This window comes from Vanellus vanellus, assembly GCF_965231255.1.
Source record: "Vanellus vanellus genome assembly, chromosome: 12".
Lineage (NCBI taxonomy): Eukaryota > Metazoa > Chordata > Aves > Charadriiformes > Charadriidae > Vanellus > Vanellus vanellus.
In genome coordinates this window covers 8508684-8535013 of record NC_138917.1, presented here as the reverse complement: position 1 = coordinate 8535013, position 26330 = coordinate 8508684, and the positions used below count along the sequence as shown (strand labels likewise).

Here is a 26330-nt window from a genome sequence, read left to right as displayed (position 1 = left end):
CTTTCCAGGTATAGCTGTTTCAAATCAAAGTTATCAGCATACGATGTCAGATCAAATTCATCGCAGACAGTAGAAAAATAAAACATTGTGATCCTAGGTGAAATTCAACCCACTCCTCAGTGGTTTTCGGATCTCTCTTGTGCTGTAGAACAGCAGCTCTAAAATATCTCCCCAAGGAATGAAAGGTAGCCCGAGTACAGAGGATTCCCCTTTTGATGAAGGTTCAGATGCTCTTCCCAACTTCTCCTTCAGTCAGTATCGTTGCGTTTCCATAGCGTCCTCCACCGGAGGATCTCAAAGTGCTTCACGAGCGTTTGTGAAACAAACCTCACAAAGCTGTAGCTGGGCCCCGGCCTCTCGTTTTTGCCATGAAGAGGGATGCACGCGGGTTGAGAGATTGTGCGATGTGGCGGAACTAAGAATTCTCCATCGTGTCCTACTGTTCTGTACGGCTGCCCGTAACCTTTCACAAGCTGTCTGACGGAGGTCATAGGACTTCTGTGCAGATGAGCATAAGTCTTGTAGAATTCCGGCTTTCTAATGCGGTTCAATTTATGCAAAAGAAACACTGTACCCCAGTGCCCGCGCTTTAGGGAAGTTTAAGGTTGTGTAGTCATCTATTGGGATCATTTTAAATAGCTGTAACATGGCTAATAGTTGGTCACCTGCTGCAGACTAAGGTTTACATTAAGTGCAGAAGTACCTTATTGTTTAAATACAAATGTTTTTTAAAGTCCATGCCTCACAGGAGCTCTGCCTCTCCCTTTTTTTTTGTGAATTTAGAGCTTTGAAGTTTAGGTTACAGCCATTACGAAGATATACAAAACTACAGCAAAATCGTATCTGTGTGCTGGGAAAAGGGTTTTTTGGGGGCATTTTTGTTACGACTGTTGCTTCTTCCAAATACGTTTGCAGAAGACACAAAGCGGTGGCTTGGTAGGTCAATAGCTTTGTGAGCCCTCTGCCAGCTGTGGGCTTTACCAGACCCAGTGGCCGCGGTCTGATGCAGAGATCCTTGCTGCCGTCTTGGAGCTGCGGTAGATGCGCACGCGGTGCAGAGGCTGCCTCGAACGACTCGCAACTGGACTCTAGCTATACTGTAAATTATGGAAAACAACCAAATGTTGGCATTCCTGACCACAAAGAATAACTGACCGGCATTAAATGTTAGCTGGCCTATGTGGAACAAGGCACATCTTTGTGGAAGAAGAAAGCGTTGAGCTGCTAAGGGTTATTGAGATATTCTTCCTAAAGCTTCACGTGCAGCAGGAGAAATGGGAGTGTAATAAATTTTTAATGGGAATAGACCTTTTCATGCTGACAATTCAAGACACGCTGTACTCATTAACAATTACCAGGAGCGGCGTAAGGCATTTGGTTTTATGAAGATAGCGGCCGAAGGCTTTAAAAGCATTGTGATCGCACCGAGGTAGGTGATAACGAAAGCAATCAGAAGCCCTGCTCCAAAGAGCTTACAGTCTTGGTCCTACTGAGGAGAGCATCAACCCCAATCACTTGGGAAACGATGGGTGGGAAGAGGCGCGGTGAGGCTCCTGCTGCAGTCTGGTACCCGGTGCTCGACTCACGGACGGGAGAGAGCGTGACCGACAGATCCGGCTACGGGCAGGGGGTTGCTGGGCTTTGCCTCTGCAAAGAGAAAGGGCCCATTTCACTTTCAGCACGGTTTCCGCATTGCTCCCAGCTTCTCCTTCCACCTCTCCCTATAAAATCTCCTGCTTGGGTATCACTGTCTGAGGCAAGAGCTGCGCTACGGTGCTGGGTCCTGCGCTAGAGCCTAGTTTATAGTCTTCACTGCCTGTGCTTGTAGAAGGAGATGGAAGGGATGTTTCAGGAGATGCTGTAGGAGAGAAAAGAAACAGAATTAACACGGACCTGGGTGCTGTTCCAATAGAGCAGTGCCCAAATAAAACCAGCAAACCAAGGAGCAGGAGCTTGGGAGGTGGCACAGGGGCATCCATCCCAAATTCAGGCATGATCGGGTATATTCTTCCTTCCGGGTTTGTGATGAGGCACAGAGTGGACCGATAGGCATGGACCAGCTCCTCCCAGTGTTTTGTACTTGGGAAGCGCCCCCGAACTGCTTTTTAATCCTTCCTTTCCTCGTTGGAGGAGAGCTCAACTATACTTCCACTATACTTCATTTACAGAACACAGCGTCTCTAAAATCTCCCTCACTGCAAGGCGGCTTGGAAAAAAAAAAAAAAGGCAAGAAAAAAAAAAAAAAGCAAGCTAAAATCCATGATGCCAATGATGCCAACATTTATGTGGCTGAGAAACAGCAAAATATGCTTCAAGAGGTAGATGACCGTAACCGGCAGAAGGAGACTGTGTGTGCAAGACATTGTGATTACATGGCAGAGGTTGTTAAATTGCAACTCGGGTTCTACTTTTTTTTTTTTTTTTTTTAATAACATGGTCCGTTTGCTGCTACAGTGGGTAAATGCCTTAACAAACAGCCATTGCCCGGCAGCAGTGCCCAGAGTGGTTGAAGGCGGTCTTGTATTCAGGTTGTATTGTGTTCTGGTTGACAGCAACCAAGACGCTTTACGTAGGGAAACTCTTGCCACTAATAGCTGTGTACGCTTCTGTGTGGTGTTTCCCAGTGCTGCCTACGTTCATAGAAACACGCCGTCACCAATCTTGATTTCTTTTTTTTTTTTTTTTTTAATCTTGTGGTGTTAAATAACATCTCAAAATCCCTCTCGATCGTGCTATTATGTGAAAGCTTCTCTTTTGGAAGCATGTTTCCAGACTTTGTAGTAAAGAATTCAGCGAGAGAGGCTGTGAACTCTGATTCAAGTGTAATGCTTAAATGCATAAATAAACCTAAAGGTTGCTTTTTTTTTTTAACTGCGTCTCAAATTCAGTCCCTTCATTATGCTGACACTAATAGCGTAAAAATGGACACGTACGGTTTGGAACGGTGTGAATCACAGAGCTCATGTTGCTTGGGAGGACGTGTCCTGGCAGCGGTTCCAGGTTGAGGTTGGGAGGTCCCGACTGGTACTGGAGATCAACGGTGGTTCCTGCAGTGAAAGTGGGAAAAGTCATCATTCTTCGCATAGTTACCGAGAAACCAGATGCTCTGGGCCAAGTCTCTTCTTTGCAGAGACTGTGGGAGACCTCTGTGGGTGGGGGTTAATGTCCTGGCTCGTCTTCGCTTCCGTCCTTCTCCGCTGTCCTCTTTGCTCTCAGCCTTCTCACTGTCTAGGGACAACCTCCCAGGATGGCTGAGGTTTCAGCTAGTATCCGACTGCACTCTTCATCTGTCTCTGTGTGTGTCCCAATTACTGCTCTTTTCAGGGTTTCCCATATAGTTATAACTTTTGCATATCGCTAACCAAAAAAACACGTTGTCTTCTTGCAAACTGCATCAGTTTGGTAGGTTGCCTAAAATTTGAGTGCCCCACTGGTGTGAAGCACCACAGAGTGTACCCATTTCTATAAAACTGTCCCTGGGTCAGATTTTCAGAGATCAGCTGGAAAGATTTGCCTTGGGGATTGGACTGGAGTGAGAAGAACCCATGTTCAAGCTGCAATTCAACCTGGACCTTCACCTCCCTCCTCCCAAGACCAAGTTCTCGCTACCATACATCCTCCAGAGAAGGACTTGAACCCAGACATGAAGCCCCATAATGGTTTTGAAATAAAATAACTTTGCTGTCCTTTCTCAGCAGGGTTCATACCTCCCAGCAGCATCTCCTGCAGCAAGCTGTCGATCCTGGCCACACCGAAGAGCTTCACGAACTGGACTTGCTCTATCATCTGCCAGGTGATGCTCTGCAGCGGGGGCAGCAGGAGGAGGATGTCGCTGAACCGGCCTCGGGAGTCGTACTGGCGATCGTTGATGTAGTCCTCCAGGTTGACCTGGACCTGGAAGCGCATGTTCTTCACCTTCCCAGGCTCGCTCAGGCCTTTGCAGTCTGGGAGGGGAAAAAAATGAGGTTAATTGCTGGCCTGCGTACCCTGTCGGTCAGGCTCTGTAGAGGGAAAAGGATGAGATGTCAGCGATCCTCTGACAATTATCTCTCAGAATCTCCAAGTTTATCTGGCAGATTAGCGTTGAGCTGCCACTATTTCATATCTCATACGGAATAGGGAAACATTAAGGGGAATTGGAGGGGAAACAGTAAGAAAATAAGAGCTTGCTTCAGATGGATATGTCTGGCTACTGCCATTAGTGAAGAGGAAGCATTTAGAAAGTGAACCTTATTTGTCCTTCCAAAGAATTTTCCCCTGAAAACTTTGAATCCCAACTACTGCCACTAAATCCATGCAGGTTTAGTGCCTCTCTGTTGCAAATACACCCACTGCAGCATCAGATTCTTGTCTTGATTTCCTGTCTTTGACATGTGGTCCATCCATTTTTCATGGATCACTGGTCCAGCTTTGCTTAATCATCGAGTAAACGTGCACTCTGGGTAGGATGAAGTGCAGGGATTTACAGCTTTCTACTCCTGCCTCTCCTGCTACCTAAAACTGAGATTTCTGGCTCACTGGACCATTTCTTTCACTGTCTGCAAAGAATCCACAAGCACCACATTTTAGAGACAAAGATTAGACAAAGTGGTTAACAAATTATTGTACGTTAGTGTGTAACTCCATGGACATGCCTACTTGTTAGCATGAATGAGTTTCACATCTGTAGAGCTTCACACTTTTTCATTTTAGATAAAATCCCAGCGCCTCACTGTCACAATGATCTAAAGCTTCACGGAGATACTCATCAGCGGAGAAGGTAATTTGTCAAACTCAATTTAATAACGTGGTCCTTATTCAGATTTGCAGCAGGCTCTTTTTGGGCGAGCTGAAGTTCATGATGTTTGTAAAACTCCTGTGTCAAATCAGCAAACAGCAAAAAATAAGCCATGGAAGGTGCTCTAATTTCTCCGTGCTAATAGATGCCAAAGACAAAAGGGCATTGTTCTGGACTTGGGATTGTTCCCCCATCTCTTCTCCAAGCTACAAGGCAATACACGCTAAAAGCACTCGGGTGTCATACCGCGGGGGGGTGCGTGTGTGCTGTAGGCGCGTAGAAACAGGAGTGTTTGGGGGGAACCCGGGCTGAGAGAGAAACCCGCGCGTGTGTGGAATAAGAATACGGCAAAGGTTCAAAACGAGCTTTTGTTTCCCTCCTTGTGTTTCCCTGCTCTCCTCTCCATCCTGTGCCGCTCAGCCCTGCCCTGGGTCAGCACCGGCTGCCCGCAGGATCCATTAACAGACATCCTTGAGATTTCTGGGTACCCTGAACGCTCCAGCTCTCTGTGGTTTTTAATGCTGCTTTCTGAACCCTGACGGGATGCTCCACGCTGCTGCTCGGTTGACTCACTTCACTTACGCATAATTCACTGTAGGCATATATGTCTTTAATAGTCATGTCCTTCATTGGGGGCTGATGGGCTTTCCTGAAGCCAAGCTACAGGAGCAGCAAAACTCCTCCAGGGTCTGCAGAGTCTTGCACGTCAGTCTGGCTGGAGATAATACTTGCTAAATAGTGTTCAGGAATAGGTCGCTTCCAACATGTCCTTGCTGCACTGCTAAGGACTTCTCCCTACAGCAGCGGCAGGGGGAATGTAGAGCTGCTGCCAAGGGGTTCTGCTGGTGACTGGAGAGCCCTCAACTCCTTTCCAAGCCCCATGCTCGGCAATCAGGAAGGAAGCTTACCTGGATCAAAGAAGATGATGGCTTTAAGGCAAGCGTACTCATTGTCATCGATCTGGATGTCCCGCAAGGGCTTCACCAACTCGTCCAAGATTCTGGTGGCCACACGAGCGATTTCCAGTTCTGGGCAGTGCATTGGGATGATGAAATCATTCCCTGGGGACACAAGAGAAATTCACTGTCAGATTTTCACTCTAGCCCTGTGGCTGTGGTCTCCTCCAGAAGTTACCCCGAGGCATGTTGCCAGATAGTCCCACCGCCCGCGTGCAGCAGATTTCCAGTGTGCGGCTTCGTACTCAGATTCCCGATTGAGAAGCAAGCTGTGGGGCTCATTCTTTGGTCCTTCGTTATCCCATTTGCCCCCACACTGTACACAAAGCCTGCTCCACGTTCTGCTCTGGTTTACCCTCTGTTATACCTAGCATCTGTTTGCAAGGGGCGTTGCGTCTATTTTTGGTGTGATTTTGTTTTTTAAACAATGTTCTCCTTCCCTCTTTTCTTTAATATGTGGCTTTCAAGGTCAGTACTGTCATTTTTTTGAAGAATGATCCCACCCGTGTTTTTGGTGGCAGAGAGCTACATGAAAAAGAAATACCTGTTTGCACTATAATTTTTAATAGGCGTTTCTGCTAAGTTTTTAAGCACCGATACCCAAATACCTCATTGCCCGTGTCCTGGCAATTTCGGTTACAAACACAAGGCAACGCAGCTTGAGACGCCATTTAAATATTGGTGGTTTTCTCATCCACAATTTCAAAGCACTAAGGGAACAATTGTAAAAGTGCCAGCGAATTTGCCTGCTCCTTTTTACGCTTCTCCAGAGACCTTCTCAAGCCCTTAGTCTCGAGCCAGATGCGCAGACCGTGCCCAGGAGCGCAGAGAGGATTTCAGGCAGGCAGGATACGTGGCAGTGACTCGGGTGTGCGAATTATAAAAGCGGGAGCGTATTTCCCTGCTTTACCTAATAACAGAAAATCGGTGTATGGTATGGACCGCTTGGCCACCCCGAGGAGCAGGTGCTCCCCTGCGTGGGCTCTGAGCAAGGCAACCTGGAGAGGGCACAGAAAGAAGAAAAAAATGATATTACGTTTGAAAAGCAGAGAACAGAAAGGTGAGCTGTTGCTGTTTGGATTAAGCCAAATTGGATGTTTGTTTAGATATGTCAGATCCACAAATAAAGTACTGTTAAGAGCTAGAAATTATTACTATATCTTCGCTTTTCAGAAGGGCTGTGCTCATGGCAAATCAGATAAAAAGTTGTTTTCAACTGAAAGAGCAAAGATGGGTTTGAGTAGCTTGAGTTCTTAAGAAATAAATAGCTTTTATAATCAACTACCAGGTACCAACAAAAGGAAAGCAGTCCTTTTTGACTGGATCCTTGCGCATACTGAAGTGACCGGCTCTATTGCTGGGGATTTTGGCTGCTGGACTAGTTTTGATTGATCCCTTGTCATTTATTATTCTTTCTCTCCTGATAGTTCATTGCTCTGCACAGGGTGAGCCGTATGTTAATGTCGGATTCCCCTGTGGAAAGGTATGGCTGGGAATCCCTATGGAAGGCGGCGGATTTGCAGGGAAAGCCATTTGCACTTTACCTGGTCGTCAAGTGGGAGCTCACAAAACGCCGGGATGTATTTTGCCCATTCAACCAGCACCAGAAGCTGCTGTTTCATGGATTCACACACGTCATTGATGGTTGCAACCTTCTTCATTGCAATGTCCGCGCTGTGCACCGGACTCAGCGATGAATACTGGAAGACAAACAACCCGGTTGCACTGGGACCAGATCTGTGCTGTTTTCTCATCCTCAGTAGCAAAGATTCATTGATAGCGCGGAGTGCCTTCACAGCCGTTAAGCTTATCAGGTCATTGAGAAGACGCACGCTGTTGTGGTTGCACGCTTATTGGCTCAGAGGTGTATAGTATCCATCGAAGAGCCCATGGCAAAGCCTCCACGAGGTGGTGCTCGGTCCCAACAGACACCCCTCCCTCCTCCGCCTCCTTCCCCACTCTCCAGGCTGGCTCAGGACAAAATCTGATTAACATTCCCGTTCCCAGCAGTAGCCAGCAGCACTGGGGCTCAGCTTCCCATCAATCTCCTAAGCCAGCCAAATGCACGAGATGCATCCAGCCTTTCTCCCCCGAGTAGCTGTCTGGGACACAAACCCCCCATTTCCATCTCTAAAGAGCTGCGTGGGGGGAGAGGGTTAAAACATAATAATTTTTGAAAAGGAAGGGGGACGCATCGCTGCATGTAATATGCAACATCTGGACCGTATGTTTCAGTGGAGAAAGGACATTTGCATAAGAATTTAAAGGATGTGCAGGGTGAAATTCATTGTGGAGCATGGAATAAGACAGAAATCAGTGTTAGCCAAAGCCCAGCGATGTTATTAGCTTTATTTTTCTCCCCTAAAATTGTTGTACAAGAAAAGGTCCAATCGACCGTGACGGGAACATCACGTGCTGAGCAGGACAGAGTGTGCTGCAAGGAGGGATAAACTTCTGCATGAAATGCAATGAGTTTTTAGGGCTGCAGCAACAATTTAGGCTGGGGGCAGAGGGGACCCAGGCTCTGTAACATCCCTCAGCCCTTGGAATTTCGGCTTTGCATCTCACACGCCAACGGCTGCATCTGCTCCTTGCAGGACACATTGTCTTGATAAAGCACTAAGGATTTTTACTGTCTGCTTTTGGATAGCTTTAATGCCTTTTCTCCCCTGTGGCTTTGTGCGAGAGCCATCCAAGGGCAGAAAAAGATCCGGCCCTGGCTGGTTTAGTGAGTTCGTAACCCCGCGCGGCATAGCTGAAGGCCACATTTGGAGGGTTGTCCCCGCATTTCATACCTGCTGCGCCATGGCCTCAGCCTGAGTGAGCACGTTGATGGAGAGAGAGCCGTTGTCCTCGTAGCTGCTCCTGCGGATGCTGATCCTGTCGCGCTCATTCTGCACGGCTGAAACGACAGCGAGCAGTGGTTGCCTTAGCCAGAAACTCTCCACACAACCGATGGCTGCTGTTACCTGTGCTCCCCAAACAGGAGCGGACAGGACTTTGGTGCCTGCAAGATCCTCCACCCTCCTTGGATGCTGTAATAGGATTAAACAGATCCCTGGGGAGAGGAAAAGGCTACCAGAATTGGAGAAGACAAAGCACAGGAGCAATGGAGGGAGATAGGGCCGTTTGGCAGTCAGAGCAGCATCTGTAGGGTGTTAGCTGGTCCCTCTGGGTTTGATGCAGCTCAGGGGGAGTTTGGGCATTTTCACCCGCGCTGCTGCAGCTCTGGCCTCTGATACCCTTTTTGCCACATCTGCACTGAGGACTCCCTGCCGGAGCTCCCGGTGCAGCAGGGTGCTCTTGAGGTTGCACCTCATCTTATGGCACCACTGGAGAAACCATCCTCTGATCCCACCTCAGAGCAGCCTTGAAGTGTCCCCTGCCCTTGAGCCATCACAGGTGGTGATCCCCAGGGGGCATCTCCACCACACATGGGGAGCAGGAAGCTCCAAATTTGCTAATCCCACCTTAAAACCATTCCCTCAGCCTTGCCCATCACACTGCTGATTTCAAAGAGCCTGTAAGGCTGACGGCACTGCTGGCACACAGCTAAGGGAACGAACCGGGCCAGAGTTTATCTCCAGCTCTGCTGGCACCCTCTGCAAATCACTGCTGCAAATCAGTTCAGAGCGTCCTGTTTGATAACAGTGATACACCGCCCCTTGGACGCACTATAGCGACCACAGCAGTGTGAAGATCAGCCCTGGGCTTTTTGCAAAGAGGAAGGTATGGCCAAGCCGCGGCAAATTAGGAAAAACCCCACTGATTTTCTGAGGTCCATTCACCCTTTAAACCAGCCTTTTCCCCGAAGCACAAGCCACATCTAACCCCACGCTCCATCAACCCTACGCATTGAACATACGGGATTTATTGCACTTCAGCAGCTTATATTTTGCAACGCAGGCTCCAAGAACTGACTCGCCTCCACTGCAGCCATCAAGTAAAACAGCAGCAGAAAAGAAAAGCAGAATTTAGGCTTCGTCCAACCTTGGCTTCAGTGTCAGTTTCTCCCCAGAGCCCTGCCTCCGTCCAGCAGCAAACAAGCCCCCGAGGGGCTGGAGGAGGGAGCCTGAACGCAGACTCGGCGCTTTCCTGACAGCTCGTACATCTTGGCTACGTACAGCTCGGAAAGGCAACTGTCAAGTCTTTAAAGCAGAGGAAGCGGGAAGATTTAGCATGTGGGGATAATGCAGCACATCCCTCCTCCTTCATACAGCAATTCCACACTCCTTTTGGTTTTATTTAGGGGGAATGACTCAGACATAGCTGTCAAAGCGCGACTCACTCCGTGCTTTAACCCCGTGGATGTGAAGCAGTGCGGTTTTGTCTCGAAAGTGGCCACTGAAGAAGATTTTTCCAGCGAAGATTTTTTTTTTATTTTTGCCGAGTCAGCAAAATCACTCCGCCATCACTCTTTCGAGACTTTACCTCGCAGCTGGGCCTTGCTTTAGAGGAAGCATCGCTCTTTGCGCGGGGCACGTTTCTCCGAATTCATGCGTAGGAGAAGACGTGAGCACCATTTCACACGCAGGGTGGGAAGGGTGAGGGTTTTTTTTTTGTCAACTCAGGTCCAACCGCTGCTCTGTTTTCCTAACCGGCCTCTGATGAGAGGCCAACAAAGTGAAAGGGCAGAAAACAAGCAACAGCGACAAGAATCAATATCTCCCGTTATCGGAAGGAGCGTGGTATTTATTTTCCAGGCTTTGGGGCTCAGCGTCGCTGTCAGTCGGGACCCTCTCGCTGCGGAGCTGGCTGTGTTTTGGGGGGGCTCTGTTGGGGTCCGGCCGCCTAAAGCATTCCGCACCCCGGAGCCTGCCTTTCCTGAATGGCTGCAAGGGGCTGGATGGGTCCATCGGTTTGGAAAAGGTGCAACATGCACACAGGTTACTGCAGCCTTTTCGGGCTACGGGTATTACGTAGAGGCAATTAGACATCAATTTAGAGAAAAAGCAACTACAGCCCTTGGGAGGCTCTGCTAACCCACCTTAGACAGCAGCACACGTTACCCTATGCATGGGGCGGGGGGTGATGGAAAAGGCTGTTCAGCCGGGGATCCCCACCAGTCCGAAGGTGAAAGTGGTTATAGGAACCATAATCTGTGATTAATCTTCAGAATAGATTAACCCTTCATGGCTTTTTTCGGTACAACAGAAAGCCAAGCGGCAGCATCCAGCGCTGGGTAGAAAAAAGCCCACCCGAATTCATGTCATCGCTGACGTCCTTGGAAAGTCCCCACCCAACCTTCTACACCGTACATCATATCAGATGCTCTCCCGTGTAGATCTCTGGGGGTGATGGGGCTCTTTTTGCTCACTTCTAAGAAAAAGTACAAATTTTGCCTTTCCATCCGAGTTACACATCTTACTTCACATACGTCCTACAAACCTAGTCCTGGTCCCAGTCCCTGATGACAGACTCCTTTAAGAATCTTCAGCCTGTTTTTCTCCCGGGTCCTTTTATGGCACATATTTCAGTGCTTCCCTCATGCTCTGATAAGCTCAATCTTCAAGTGTAAGTGGATGGTACAGACCGACTTTCTCAAGGTGATTTGGGTGTTATCGCTGAAAGTACCCAAGATGCGATGGAATTAGATACAAAAGGGAGTTAATGTTTTACCTGCCACAAAATTAATCTATTACTGTGTGGTAATTATATTGCTATATTTATTGTGCTTGTAAAAGGGAAGGGATAGGTCACCTGTGGTGAGGCATCGGGAGCGCTCGAGGGGTGGGATGGCGCTGAGGGTGCTCGGGGTCGGATGTCGTCGTGGCTTTGCAGCCCATAAAACTCAGCAAACTGGCAGGAAGGTCTAAAATCCCAGTGCGGGATCCCACTGTCTCCCAGGGACTACTGTTTCTAGTATATGCCTGGCAAAAGCTTTGTTTGTCCGTTTTTTTTCTCTAATCCTGTCCTCTACACAGCATTCCGGTTCACAAAGCCAGTAAAGACTGGGAAGGGCCACTGCAGCCCCGCACAAGGGGATGTCGGTGGGAGGGAGTCCCCACGACACTGCTGGATACGGACGGCACAGCCCCGACCCGGGTTCTTCCTCGGGGAAAGCAGAGAGAGGGCTGGATGGTGCCCGCATCTCCCCCCGGGGAGATGTCCACAGCTACGGCACGTCCTGACTGTGGGAAGCGGGACGGGAAAACAAACGTATTCTCCACGTGCCGCAGAGGAGCCGTCAGAGGGGGGTTGTCATTCGGAGCAAGCCGGTGTCCTTCCACCGCGAGCACGTGAAGGATGCGGGCAGCCGGGCCGGCTGCGGGGCACGCGTGGCGGCCCGTGAGCAAACAGCGGCGGCGTGTTTGCGAGATTGCAACAAAGCCCCGTTTCCCAAACATTTTGTCCTTGCTGCCTTGCCACATAGGCACAGGGCATGTGGCGGGGACCCGCCGGGGAGGCCAGTAAATCCGGGCACAGGCGTTGGGTGGAAGGGGACAGCAGCAAAACAATAACTTTCCAAGGTAACTGCAGAGGTTAAAGCCCTGCCTACGTGGGAGTTACCGTTTCCATTATTATTCCACTAAAAACATCCTCATTTACTGCCGATGGGGTTTGAAACGTATTAATAAATGGTACAAAGAGGGAGCGGGAGGAGGGAGGCGCGAGTGCCCCAGCGCAGTGCTGGCCGTCACCAGCGCTCACAGCGTTTCTGTCTCCACCGGTAGATTTACCCCTTCTGCTGCCTGGTTAATTTGTGCGCACAAATAACTTTTTTTTTTTTTTTTTCCCCAAGCTACTTCTGATTTTGCAGGTGTGGTACATTTTATTTGCAAATAAAGCCCGATGGTACATGCACGTTTAATCCTTCCATGGGCTTTTGGCCTGATTTACGACTACAGCAAAGCAGGGAAGATCCTTTAACTTTTCCATCCACCTTTGCAATAAACTGCAGCCCTAACCTAAAAACTGGCCGAAGAGATGTGCAAACAAAAGGTATGAAACAAGATAGAGGTCCCGTGAAACACTAATAAAACTGTCCTATAAACCCATCCAATTTAACAAATATAAAGAAAAAATAACTTCTGATCCTCCCACTGTGTTGTTGCTGTAAGTGATACAATAACTCTTTTTACATCTGCCTAAAACTAAAGGAGTTCTTGTACATTCATAAAGTACTTTAAAGGAGATGAGAGGTTAAATATTAACCCCTCTTTTTTTCACTGGCAAACTGAATCCTGACAGCGCAGTGCTGGCATTTCAAAAGGTTTCCAGGTTTTCAGACGCTCAAGTCCATGTGAGCAGATGACCTGGCTCACTTGAAAAATCACACCCTGCTAATTTATTCAAGGTTAAACATGATCTCAGTAAGATGCTAAAAATAGTACCCTGGCTGTTTTCTTTGGGTGTTTAAGTATCTGGTGCACTCCTCATCCACTGATGCTGTAACGACCAAAAACCTGCCCGGTAGCGTTGTGCAAAACAATAGAAATCGAACCTTCTCCTGTGCAAAGAGAGAAAAGCAGAAAGAATAGCCAGAAAATCCCTGAAACACCCAGACCACCCTGCAGTACAGCCCCAGCCTTAAACACAACACAAGAATAAAGGAGTGAATCTCCTGTAAAACTCTTAAATCCTGGTCATAGTGGTGTTTCAGGAGACAAGAAGAGGTTTGCGTTCAAGTGAGCCTTTTCCTTTCCCCTCATCCCAACTTTAATGATTGTTTTCTTGTTGTTATTAAATTGAATTATTGATACCAAAAATGTAACTGGGGTAGGAGTATTTCTGAATGAGCTAATTTCTAGGAAATCTGGGGACTGGACTTTCCACGAGACTCAAGTTTTGGCCCTTTCTTCCTCTCGCTGGCGCCGATGAAACCTGGATCCCATCTCAACGCACAAGCCTGGCGGCGTAGGGCTGATGTGTCCAGTTCTGGTCCTTTCCGAAAGCGGGATCAAATTGAGAGTGTACAAACAAGACAATCTGAAGGACCCTACTGATGCTTTTCTCAACCTCTGCCCGGCTGCCCCAAACCCATAGTCAACCTATGGCCCGACCGCACTGCGCTCTCAGGACCAGCCCATGCCGAGACCCTCAGCCCTGCACCTACACTGCTGCCCCTATAGACAGCCGGTTTAAAACTAGCTCGGGTATTCACATCATATGGCTTTTTCTTTAGATAGAAATTTCCCTTCAACCAGGCTAGATAACATAGCTGCTCGCAATTTCTTATCCACTAGAATTGTTTCCAAAATGGAAAAGAAGAGAAAAAGAAAGATCCAAATGTGTCACATCATGTCTTACAGCACAAGACGACTGGAAAAAAACCCAACGCTCTGGATCCAAAATTACAGTTTGTCATTTAGTTGTGCCGATATTGTTTAGTTTTCGATACTGCACACACCCTCGTCGAGCAGTGGGTCAGCGGGGCGCCGGCGGTGGGGAGCAGGCGAGGGTGACACATCCCTGCTAACCCCACCCCAGGTGTATTGTCACAGACAGGCTGGGGAAAGGCTCGTTTCCAGCTTCTTCCCCTCTACTGCGAATAAACAATGCTCTTACCCCACCCTGGAAAGTCTGATTGCTATTATATGGGCTGGCTGAAAAGCGGTGTGCCAGAGAAAGCGAGTGACAAACTCTTGCGTGCCAGCGCTGGGACGACCGGACACACTGAGCGTGAAGACTGTGGTCTCCCGACACGAATCGGTGCACGCCACCAAAAAATTATGCACAAACGTTTGCATCATCCTCCTACTGCGCCATCCCAAGATGTGGCTTCTCTTTTTCCCTAATGCTTCGCAATACTGTTTAATATTAATCTAGAACCACCCTAAAGCAAATAACTGTGTTCTTTTTGTGCACACAATTGTGCAAGAAAGTTTCTTTCACAGTCCTGCACACATGCTTTAGATACAGCACTGGTCAGCTAAGCTAATTTCTGCAAAGCCGTTGCTCAAGGTGCTTTAAAATCTTCCTTACCAAACACACGAGCAGTTTGTGAGCACGCAACCTGACTGTGCACTCATAAAAAAGTTTCTAAGAATGTGACTATGTGGAACTTGAAATGAGTCATCTTCCATCAAGCTGCAATCAATAATGAAGGCATGAGCCAAGGTTTTATAACTTTTACCGTAATACCAATAAAAAAAAAATCATGCTTCAGCTCAAAGAATGGAGCTGATAACCAGATTTCAGCCTTTCCAAGCTGCAGAGCTCGCTGCATCGGCAATTGGCTCCATCCGCATCTAGAACTGACCAGATATGCTTCGGTTTGGTCTTTACGACTTTGAGGGCTATTTTTTTTCCGTCTGCTGTATTTACTCCATTTCTCCTAAATTAAACCATCAGGCGTTTTGCTACATCCATGACCTATGCCAAATTGCGAGACACCCTTGTTCTCCAGGAAAACATATGGTCAGAAGGTTGGAAAGATTTTTTTCATCACCGGTGAAATCTTATGAATTACCAGAAATCAGTGAAAAATTTCCCCTTGGTTTCAGTGGGACCGTGATTTCACCCCTTGGGTGAGGGGTGTTTAACTCAGGGCCATGGAAAGAAACTCCCAAGTTCCTTTCTAGCCCCCTCACCCTTTAGCTCTCTGTGGGCTGGAAAACAGCACAAGTGAAGGGTGAAGAGTGCTGAAACCACCACCCAACCACCTGCACGCCAGGGGGGTGTTCCATCTCTTGTGGGTTGGGCCCCCACTTTGCTAAGCACGCAGTGTACAAACAGAGCCTCCATCCAGAAAGCTTGGACTGAGTAAAACAGCATCATGCGTGCTCTCCCACTACCCAAACACTGAAGATCAGAAGTGCTATGAGAGGTCCCAGACTTCCCCAGGGAAGCTGGCTGTAGGGGGGTAAGGCATCCCTTAGCAGAAGTGTTTCTTCTCTTGCGTAGCATTAGGCATTGTAACACTTAGTATTTCCTTTGGTGCCGTGGAAGGGCACTTCCTAATGGTCACTGGTACCCAAATGTTCTACAACGCCCCACCTCCCTCTTCATACAGCCAATGTGAAGTGCAACAAAAGGCATCAGCCAGCACTGGATTGGCCCTTCAGTACTGGTGCTGACGGTGGCTCTATAGTCGTGCTGCAGCCACCGCGAGGACAGCACAGCCGAAGGGTTTCACTCTGACTCGGGTCCCAGCTCGGGGGACACAGGAGTCGGCTGCCTCTGTGCCCTGTGCCACGGAGGAGCAGCTCTCACGCCGTACAGCGCCGTCTTCAGGCTGTACCTTGCCCTAAGTCTTGCACCAAGCTACACCAGCATCAGCCAAGTCAACCGCCAAATGCTATTCTGCAGTAGTCAACTGTTGGCATTTATGAGATTGAGGATGACAGGTCCTCACTGAGATTGTCACAGCTGTGTTTAGGAGTCGAACTAGCAGGCATGCAGCAAGGGAATTGCTGTTGTGAAGCACTTAGAGACCAAATAAACTCTGAGGAAGCCCATCCCTTTCCCAGCATAAAAATATCCCAGAGACCAGCATCCCAGGATGGGTGAGTACTGTCACAAGGCTCTAATTGAAAGTCCTACCTGATAAGATAGGAAATGGGGCTTTCAGCTTTGACAACAAGAAATCTCTCACTGCGTTACATGAGCATCACCTCCCCAGGCCGGAGCTGCCGCTGCTCTCCACCACGCTCTGCGGTGGGAGTAGGGTCAGAGGCAGCAGCAGGCAGTTTTGAAATGTCTGTTTGCACCTACCTTCTTTCTTCATGCCAGCCCTGAAACACTTCTTCAGCCTGCAGTACCTGCACTGGTTCCTCTTGTCTTTGTCTATCACACACTGTCGGCTGAACCTGGGAGGAGATGGGAAATAAACCGTGGAGCAACCAGCCCGGGATCTGCACCCCACTCACCCCAAGCAGCCCCAAATACAGTCCCAGACCTCACTGAACTACACGTTGCCTGAACCCAGAGAAGCGCCAAAGGTTTGCAAGAAATGGATTGAATCAACGTTGGCCTGGCCCAGTTCCTCCTCTTCCCCACCGCCGCTCCTGCCAGCTGAGAGCGCAGCGATTTCAGACCACCCACCCTGCGAGGACTGTGATGGTTTTGGCTGTGAAAGCGTGACTGTGACTCAAGTTGTGCCGGTGCCTGGGAGTGTAGGAACTCCATCTCCCACTTTTAGTTACTGGGTGTTGGGCGTTGGAGCTCGTTTGATCCTGCTTGGTAACACTGCCCTGCTTTGTGGAGAATAATTACGCTATGGAGCGCAAGTCCTTCTGTGTCTCCAGCCTAGTTTGGAGGCATGTGGCTTCCCAATTGCTATTCATTTCAGCGGGGGATTTAGGAGCCTATGTGCTGTTCCAGGGGTGGCCCACGTAGACTTGGCAGCTCTCGCCACAGTGGGTGAAGTGAAGGAAGAGGGATCTGCCACGCAGAGAGGAGATGACGTGGGTTGCTCCGGGACCATCATCAGGTTGTAAAAGCTGAGGCAGTTTCTCAGACTGGTAAAAAGCCAAAGGTACAAAGGGCCGAAGACTTTCCAAGGAATTCACATCTGCGATAAACAACAGAGCTCCGAGCTGGGCTAAATACAGTGCAGCTCACCAAATAAGGATTTGTAGACAAGTATTTGCCATTTACTTGGCTTCGATGCCGTGGATCTTCCCCGAACTGCCAAATATCACATCATGGGTTCCTGGGGAGGGGCAACAGCTCTGCTCCCAGGAGACTGAGAGCTGAAATTTCAAAGAAACCAGTAGTAGCTGTTGCCCCATCTCGCAGGGATCCCACGGTTCCCAGGATGGGCACCGTGTGGGTGGACACTGCTGTCAGCCCGGGTGTCTTTCATGGCTGGGGTGTCCTGGAGTGATGAGGACCCCAGTAGCATTTTGAACAAACAGGGTGACTCGTGTTGCAAAAATTTGGAACGCCCTTAAAGGAGGAAGAGCTCTGGGACAGAAAGAAAACTTCCAGGTTTTAATTAGAGATGAAGGGCTTGAGTGTATTTGTTGCCCCCCCCCTTCCTCCTGTGCTAAAATAAACACCATTTTTCTAAGGTCAACCAAGATAGCTGCCGTTTAATTTATAGGCTCCTCCTGGTAAAAAAACGCTCTCAAATGTATACCTGTGTGCCAAAGTAGACGTGAATCATCACTGGTCCATACTAGGTTCTCAGAATGATCGTAAAATCATCAGTGATATAGTTTAATGTATTTCAAAACACAAATGGAGAAGCTGTGGGGGAGGTGAAGGCTCTGGAGGTGACAATTTCTTGGATGCTTGTTGCTATTTACCAGGAAAATCAAGAAAGACTGTGTTTGAGACGAAATCTCTGGAGCTTTGGTCCTTTGCCACCTTGGTTTTCCCTGGCTGGGCTGTGACGAGGTCGTGCTGTCACTCCACACCCAGAATCCATACTAATGTGTTACACGCACCGGTCAAACCTCAGGTCCATAAGTTTCCCTTGATTTACACTGTGGGGAACACAGCGACAGTGAACTTGCCAAATGGATTGCTCAGTGCCACAAAGGGTGTCAGGGTCCAAGATGAGATAGGGCTTAGTTTAATCCTTGGCTTCCTGTGCTCTGGCCATAAACGAAACTGTTAGCAGTCATGGCATGGTAATTCGGCATTTGGGATAGGGGCCCTATTATACAACCTCATCTCCACCCCAAATTATTTACAGCATCAATAAATTGTATTTATTTATTGCAGAAAGGGCAGGTACCTGCAGGAATAGACATGGTTCTTGCGTACACTCCTCCTGAAGAAGCCTTTGCAACCATCACAGCTGGATGCCCCGTAGTGTTTGCCGGTCGCCCGGTCCCCGCAGATGGAGCAGAGGGAGCTGATGCCACTGGTGAGCAGGTTGGTGTTTGCTGATTCAGCTGTGATGGCCTCTGCGGGCAGAAAACAGGGACCATTAGACCCCTCTGTTATGGAAACCAGGATTTTCTGACAGCAAGTTGATTATTTTTTTTAGCAAAGCACGCAGTGACCCAGCCCCCCACACACTCGTGCACACGCAGTACGTGTTGCTAGTAAAGCCTCCAGACCGATGGGTACACGCTCTTCTCAACCTCAGCTGAGAGCAACTCAGTTGCTTTGCTTCTGATATCGGTGTTTCCCTTTGCTTTGGTGAACAGAGAGATTTCAAGCTGCATAACCCAACGTGCTCGTGAGGATTTAACAATTAGCACTACTTTTCTTGACAGATGCAGAGAAACCTTACCTGGATGTGAGATGTATGCTTTTGAGGGATCTAACCTCAGTTAGACACCTGGAGAATGTGGTTCAAAGCTGGTGCCCACAGAAGACAATGGAGAGAACATGATTAACTTGAATAAACAGAAAGCATAGAAGAGACAGCAGAGGCAGGAAGGACGGACTACTTCATGCACGTGACAGAGGTGGTGGTGGTAAGAGGCTGCTCTTGAGAGGTCCTCTGAAACTGGAAGAAAGAGACAGCAGCTCCCACAGGGGTCATTTTAGTTCTCCTGAGTCTGGTTCTTGCTCTGAACTACCCTCTGAAGAGGCTCATTGCTTTCCACTGGAAAGCAAAAGAGGAGCGCAGGAAGATCAACCTTCTAAATTAGGGACCTAAAATTAGGTCATATGAATGCCCTCTGTCAAGTGCTCCATTTGTACCCACTCATTTGGGGCAGGAATAGCTCTGCCCCTGCCTGGCCTGTGTATACACTCCTGAAAATTCCCCTTTAAACTTCTCCCTTGGCCTTAACCACCAGACTTGCTGCCCTCGGAATCCTCCTAATTTGAGGCACAGCTTGGGGAAGAAAAAAAAAAAAAAAAGGAAAATAAATAAAAAAAGAAAATAAAAAAAAAAGGAAAATAAAAAATAAAAAAAGAGAGACACTTGAGAAGACGCAGATGACAGTGTTTACATCTTGCCGAGAGGAGGAATGTTTGTGGAATCTGTCCTGACCTGGGCACTTGCTGCAGGACGGTTTTATGAATTTATCGCACCTCTTGGGAGTGTGTTCTTCGCTCCGGGGGAGCCGATCTCGTGCTACATGACCTCGGCAAAGTCTCTGGGACAAGACGTGTCCTGCCTCGCAGGGGAGAGGGGCGGTGATGAGAAAAGCTCCGCTGCTGTTGTATTGAGCAATGAGAGATCTTAGAGAAGATTACTCAAATTGGCATCTGATCTGGACAGCCTAGAGAAAGTTTTCTAATGCATAATACACAAAAATAGCTTTGGGTAATCCACACACAACGTGTGTATATACAGAAAAAGAGAGAGAGAAGGCTATTTTTGTACATGAACACACATCAAAAATTTATAGTCAAAATATTTGCAATGCAATGAAAATGCAAAGGTCAGAGCTCCTCTCACCCCCTCAAAAACCTTTTAGATCTGTGTTTCACCTTCTAACGTATGGATGAATAAATAAGTAGGTTGTAGCAAGATGAGAGCAACAAGAAAAGAAAGAACGACAGCATCAAAATCATTCTGAGGTCATAACACATTCCCAAAATCCACCTAAGATGCTCCCAGCTCTGACATTTGTCAGTAAGCGTCATGCGGGTCCTTTGCGAACGTTGTCTGCATCAGAGGTGCTTAATGGTAATTTACCCTGATTTTTAGGTTTTTTACATTGATTCTTCGTTTTATTTTGCTTGATAACTTGGTATTAAATGAGCTGTACTAGAATATTCCTTCGAGGGTAACTGTACTGCTAAACATTCGTGCATCTGTTGCTCCATTTATTTTTTTGAAGGAACCATGAACAAATGCGCCGAGTGTGCTGGATTCCATTAAAAAAAAAAAAAAATTGCACAACAAACATAAAGATAAGAAGGCCAATTTTCTCTTCACTCCACTCGTGCTTTCTCTACTGACTTCAGAGGAATCAAGCTGAGGTCATACAGTTTGGGTCTCAAATGGGCCCTTCATCCTTCAGCTGGGTCCAGATTGCAAAATGTTCCCTGACGCTGGAAAGCCTTTTCTCACCAGAGAGGATTTTTTTTTTTTCCTTATGTGAGTAGGATATGCGAGGAGCTGCTTGCTGGTGTAAGGAAGAAATTAATAATTTGGTCTTAAACCAAGTATTACTGGAGGAAGGTCCATCCCCACCGAGCGTGAGAGAGCCCATAGAAGTTGGCAAACCAAATTTTGCCCTCCCTTGTACCCATGAAAGCACAGACAAGCCCACGGGCTCCAGCTGAGTTCGGTGGCTCTATGCTAGAGCAGCTAAACGCAGCTAAAAGTTCAGCCCCTGTTAGGCAGCCACCTGTGCTTTTCAGCTTGATTGGAGGTGAATAGATATTTATTAAAAAAAAAAAAATAAAGAAAAGGAAAGTCCTAAGACAGTATGCACATGTTAATTATGATTAACTTTAATTACAAAACCCTGTCACCAGCTAATGATGAGTTCCAAATGAGAATTAGCTCAGAGAAGAGCAAAGGCACAACTAATACCGCGTGCATCAGAAGATTCTTTCAATGGGGCTACCAAACCTATCCAATTTGGGGGAAGTTCTGGGTTCTCCCTGGACTGGTGACTGCTAGGAAAGGCAGAGGAAAGCCAGGATCCCTGCCAGCACAGTCGCCTGCCTGTGAAATCAGCTGAAAACTGTGGACTGTTTACTTCAGCCCTGCCTGACACAAGGAGATAACCTGCTCAGAGCTTCATTTAACATGCTGTGCCTTCCTGGAGGGGTTGCTACCTGGAGCTCAGCACCGCACTGAGATGGGCTCGAGGGCTGCTAGGATGGATGTGGTCAGAGTCCAGCTGGCTCACAACAACTGAAACAAGCTCACAACTGTCCTCACCACCGTGGAGAGAGACGCTGAGAGACGTGTATCGGTCATAGACACTCATCACCGTGGTGTAACAGAACAGTTCCTAAGCCATATCACGGTGCCTCTGAAATTTCTCCTGGAGAGATGCAATCGATGACGTCCTCCAAGGAGAGACTGTAACCCATCTTGACCTTGGGTGGGCCCCAGGCTGAGCTGAAGACCTGTGGTTGTGACCAGACTCCTTGCTAGGACTGTCCTGGACACTCACTGGCAGAAAAATCTCAAGTTTCAACCACCTTTTGTGAGTTATACATAATCAGCGTGCAGATTGGGAACTGCAGCCTACCTAATGCTGACAAGAGCATCCCAGTGGCTTCAACAGCTTTGGGATCAACCAAGCTCGCAACCGAAATGCATACAAATTTTTGCTACCTACTCTCTCTGTATGCACATCATTACTTAACCAGGGCTGAAATGAAGATGCCAAGTTTTACAGTGATAAGAAATGACAGTAAGGATGGTCTCAGTGAGGGTGCTGCTGGGGAGTGGTACCTGGATTCCATTCAGAGCTGGAGCTCTGCATGATATCTGACCACTGCAGACCTCTTTGCTGCTTTTCCTTTCAGTTTTGTTACTGGCTACACCTCTTCTAAATGCACATTGTATAAGAGAATTACCTTGCAATACTTTCCAGAATGGCTTTTGCTTTTATCTACCCAGAAATCCAAGCCAGTCTTGGCTCATGGCTCTGGTGCACATAATTTGCAGCTAAAGAAAATGCCCGAGTTACACGTGCAGGGCTAGAATGTAAAGACATCATAAATGCAGCTTTTAAGGCATGCACATGCAGTCAAACCTGGTGGCCGAAGCCAGCGTTGCGAAACCTGTGCGTACGAATGTCGGGCCGGACGGGGGCTAGCGCTGAAGCCCCGGCCACGTGCAGGTCAGCCGCTTTCTACATCAGCTTTCAGCAAACAGAAGGGGAGTTTTGGAGATAGAAAACGTAGCTTCGATTTAGCGTTCCCAAATCCTACAGCAACCACGATGAAGAGGCCAGCCAGAAAGGCCAGAGCTCCTCGCACGCGCGCGATGGTCCGGCGCTCCCAAATATCTTTGATGGCTTTTCCACGGTCTGAACTGGGTCAGACTGCTGTGGGGCTGGGAACGGTGTTTTGCCAACGTTGTGCTCGAGTCCCAAGGATCAACGTGGAGTTTGAGTGCTGAGATGGGAAAACGAGCACCACCGCGGGAGAAAGTGTTTGCCGACACTTGACTGAAGAATTAGTGCAATACTTCAATAACGCTTCACATTTTAAGCAAAGTGACAACTCTGACAAGAGCGTGAGGAAATGGGTATTAACAGCACATAAAAACCAAGTGAGAATACGGCTTGCAATGCCAGCCAAGGTAAAGGAAACAAGTTTGTACAGAATGGGAAAGTTTCTGCAGTTACAACACGTATTTTGTAAAGGAAAGATGGGATTAGCATTGATTTCGGTTAATTTCCTTTTGCCATTCTTTCTATTTAAAACCGACAATTTTTTATACTCCTCTTTCACTCCCGTAATCGATTCTAGTCTTTATTTTGAATTACTCTCAAAATATTTGACAAATTACGGGCTGCTTAAAGGTGGAAAATCCAAAATATATGTCTAGGCAAATCTCACAACGGTAGCAGCTTCCTGAAGCAGAAAGCTTAGCACCGGAAGTGCTCCACGTCATTAATCAACCCAAAATGTTGATGAAATAATATTCCAAAGAAGGAAACAGTTGGTTTTAAGAAAGCATGACCTTATTTGAAAATATTCTAATTTTCACGGTAAAAATCGGTCACAATGAAAGAAACAGTCCTGAGTCCAGTAAAATAAATATAGCACCCCTTCCCGGTCATATTTATATGGAGGGCAAAACTGCCATTACGTTTAGTAGGGGAAATATTACAGAATGATCTTGTACAGCGGGAAAGATATTATTTGAAACGATGCAGTATATTTTTTTTAAAAATACCTAAAATGAGATTATTTCTTGATTCTAACAACGCTGAAAATATTTCTGAAACTACAGAGTATCTGGGTGAGCTGTTATTTCGGGTTACCCCCGGGAACTGAACTCAGCTGGTTAGCAATATACTTCCATGCATGGACATTTCAGGTCTTTTTTGAAGTAATTTTTACAAACTGTAGAAGAGGACACTTACCCAAGACAAACAAGCTAATTTCAAAACAGCTAGTTCCTGAGAGAACCGGTTACTCATTAACAGCTAGACAAATAACACAATACCGATCTAGATAAACTTCAGAAAAAACTCAACCTGTCAGTTCCACTGCATGAAACAACAGAGACCCCCCCCAAAGCGGTTTTTGTAGTTAATTTGCAAAATTACATTGAATTTTGAGGAAACTTGTACCACTCCAAAAAGTAAAAAATATCTTGTTGTTCAGCAGCAAGTGACAAAGAGAAACATCTGTGTTAAATAACATTTCTGGAGTAGGATGGCAGATGGAAACCTTTCTGCAAGAATAAGAAATAAGATCCGGTCTATCTGGAGCTGGCAAAAAAAAAATCCATCTATCGAAAATCCTTTATTTGGGGACAGACGGAGCTTTTCTTGAAGTCAAATTAAAATCAAATTTCTTTGGGCCCTTTACCTTTACTTATCTCCTGACGTCCCTCCATGTCCCACAATAATAAGTCTGATCATTTCATATTGCAGACAATAGCCCTACTGAAACTCTGATCTTTTTTGATGAGACAGCTAATGAGCAAACGGGAGACCCTGAAAATCCCATCTTAATTTCACTAAGCTTCTTAACAAATTAAATGAAATGCTGCCAAAACTCTCCAAAGGCATTGCTAACGTTGGAATCTTAGTCGGTTACGTGATTGGTTTCATGTTGTGTGACTAAAATGTCCTTTATTTTTCACACAGCGAACGGTTAATTTCGCAGAACAGTTTTTGCTTATGTCAGAATACTTTCGACTACTCAAAACCTAAATATCACGCAACGCGCCTTATTTCTGTGAACAAAGCGGAAGTCTTTGCGCATAAACGCTCTCACCTCACAGCCAAGTTCTTTGTATGCTGTAAAGGCTTTTAGAGCCCCCTGGTAGCCAGAGAAAAACATAAGCCGAGTCATGATTTGAACATAGCCTCTCTATTTAAGCACCTTTGTTTAAGGAACAAGTTAAATTGGGCACACGGCGTATTGTCTGAGTAACAGACAAATGCTATTTGAGACGGCATTTTTTTCCAAGGATTAAATATGAGCCTAAGTCGTATATGGGGACGAAACGTTTTGAGGAAGAAGTATTAGTACTAACTCCTCTCATAAGTCACACGGGAGGACAAACCTGAGCATGCCATCAAGAGCTCCACCAACATTAACAATACCCTGTGGGCTCTTCAGGACACGATGCTCAGCCCACCAAGGAAAAGAATAACTCAAAATAGGACTGGCAAGTGAAGGGGTCCCATTTCAGCCCAAACATAACTGCAAATGCAATGCAAGTTGACAGGTCAGCTGCCTAAATATCCCCCCTTCCACCCTTTGCCCCATGCCTCCTACCTGCCCCGCCTGGGTTTTCGGCTTTATAACAAAGGTAGTGGAGGTTATTCAAGAGGAAGCAAACAGAAATCTCACCAGTGTTATTTGGGAGCACCCGAAGGTTGTCGAATTCCAGCATGGTATAAGAGGAGTCCAAGGAGTCGACATAATCTGGCATATCCATGTCCATGATGGACTGACAGAGCTTCATTATTACCTGTCAACAGCAAGGGAAGCGGCAAAAAACAGCCCTGCTGTCAATCACGGCCAAGGTTTCCTCCACAAAGAGAGACACCCCAGCCCTTGCGATGACAAATCATTACCCAGCTCTGCCCGCAGTCCCCTCCCCATGCCAGGAGAGAAGGGACGAAGCCGTTCCCTCTCGCGCACGCAGTCCCCTCCCTTCCCGGGGTGCATCTGTGCTCTCTCGGTCCTGATAATATGATGTAGATAAGGCCTAGACTCAAACGACTTGGATTGCATCTTCGGGTCAATACAGCCCGGTTTATGGCTGTTCCTGCACAAACATTTTGAAAAGGGCTGCGAAAAGGCGTTTGCGCACATGCGCGTTCTTCCAGGGCAAAGTGGTGGTCACATCAAATAACACTTGTACAGATGTCACCTTGCTCAGCTACCAGCTCTTGGGAAAAGACCAAATGATATCACTTGAAGCTGGTGAAGACAATGAGTCAGTGTCACCACTGGCTGAAGACTGTCAAGATGGGTCAGCATTGAGAACCTGAGGCATTACCATGGGACACCAACAGTCCTGAACACTGGATCACACCCTGAGTTACTACTGGAAGGGAAAAATGAAGCTTCATTACAGCAGGCTGCATGGTTTCACCCTGCCCACAGATAGAGGGGAGGTGACTTCTCCCACCCAGCACCCAACTCCTGTGACCTGCATCTTCTCCCTCCTGAGTCCGGGCAGCCCGAATCTCCCGGAGCTCCCACTGAGAAAGAGTTCAGTTGTGGTTGAGAGTTGTTAGGGCAGAAGGTTTCAAGCGATGGCAAATGATGAAAATGGAAAAGGCTGGAAGGAACCGGGCAGACTCCCTCACAGATACGCGGTGTTGCATTTCACGCTGACCCATGCTTGGCTTTTCTGGGAAAGGCCCGTATTATGGAAATACAATTCCAGTTTTTCCCCACGGGACTGTGGTTTTGTGTTTGGGGTTGTGTTTTTTTTTTTTTTTTAATTTACTGAATTTTGCACAGAAGTTCTTTCCTTGTTAAGACTCATGAGCTGTACTGCAAAAGCCTGGAAATGAAACACAGCCATGCAAAGCGACGTAGCTTGAAGTGCTTGGTTTATTCTTGGTTTCATCTTCCAGGTGCCTTCCCTGACATTACAGTTCCCTCTCCAGTGACGTTGTTTTGTGTCA

General features: G+C 47.4%; 1 protein-coding gene across 1 annotated transcript; it reads right to left on the bottom strand.

Annotated features, from left to right (window-relative positions):
• Positions 1 to 1721: 1721 nt before the first annotated feature.
• LOC309676669 (hepatocyte nuclear factor 4-beta-like) lies at positions 1722 to 25345 on the bottom strand (the record flags this gene model as incomplete). The annotated part of the gene is made up of 11 exons (XM_082489274.1): positions 25266 to 25345; positions 25039 to 25159; positions 18362 to 18533; positions 16390 to 16484; positions 8529 to 8635; positions 7278 to 7433; positions 6644 to 6731; positions 5686 to 5838; positions 3708 to 3944; positions 2934 to 3047; positions 1722 to 1858 (listed from the first exon to the last, which is right to left on the bottom strand). The coding sequence occupies exons 2-11, from the start codon at positions 25151 to 25153 to the stop codon at positions 1722 to 1724; spliced, it is 1374 nt and encodes a 457-aa protein (XP_082345400.1). The 5' UTR covers positions 25154 to 25159; positions 25266 to 25345.
• Positions 25346 to 26330: the final 985 nt, after the last annotated feature.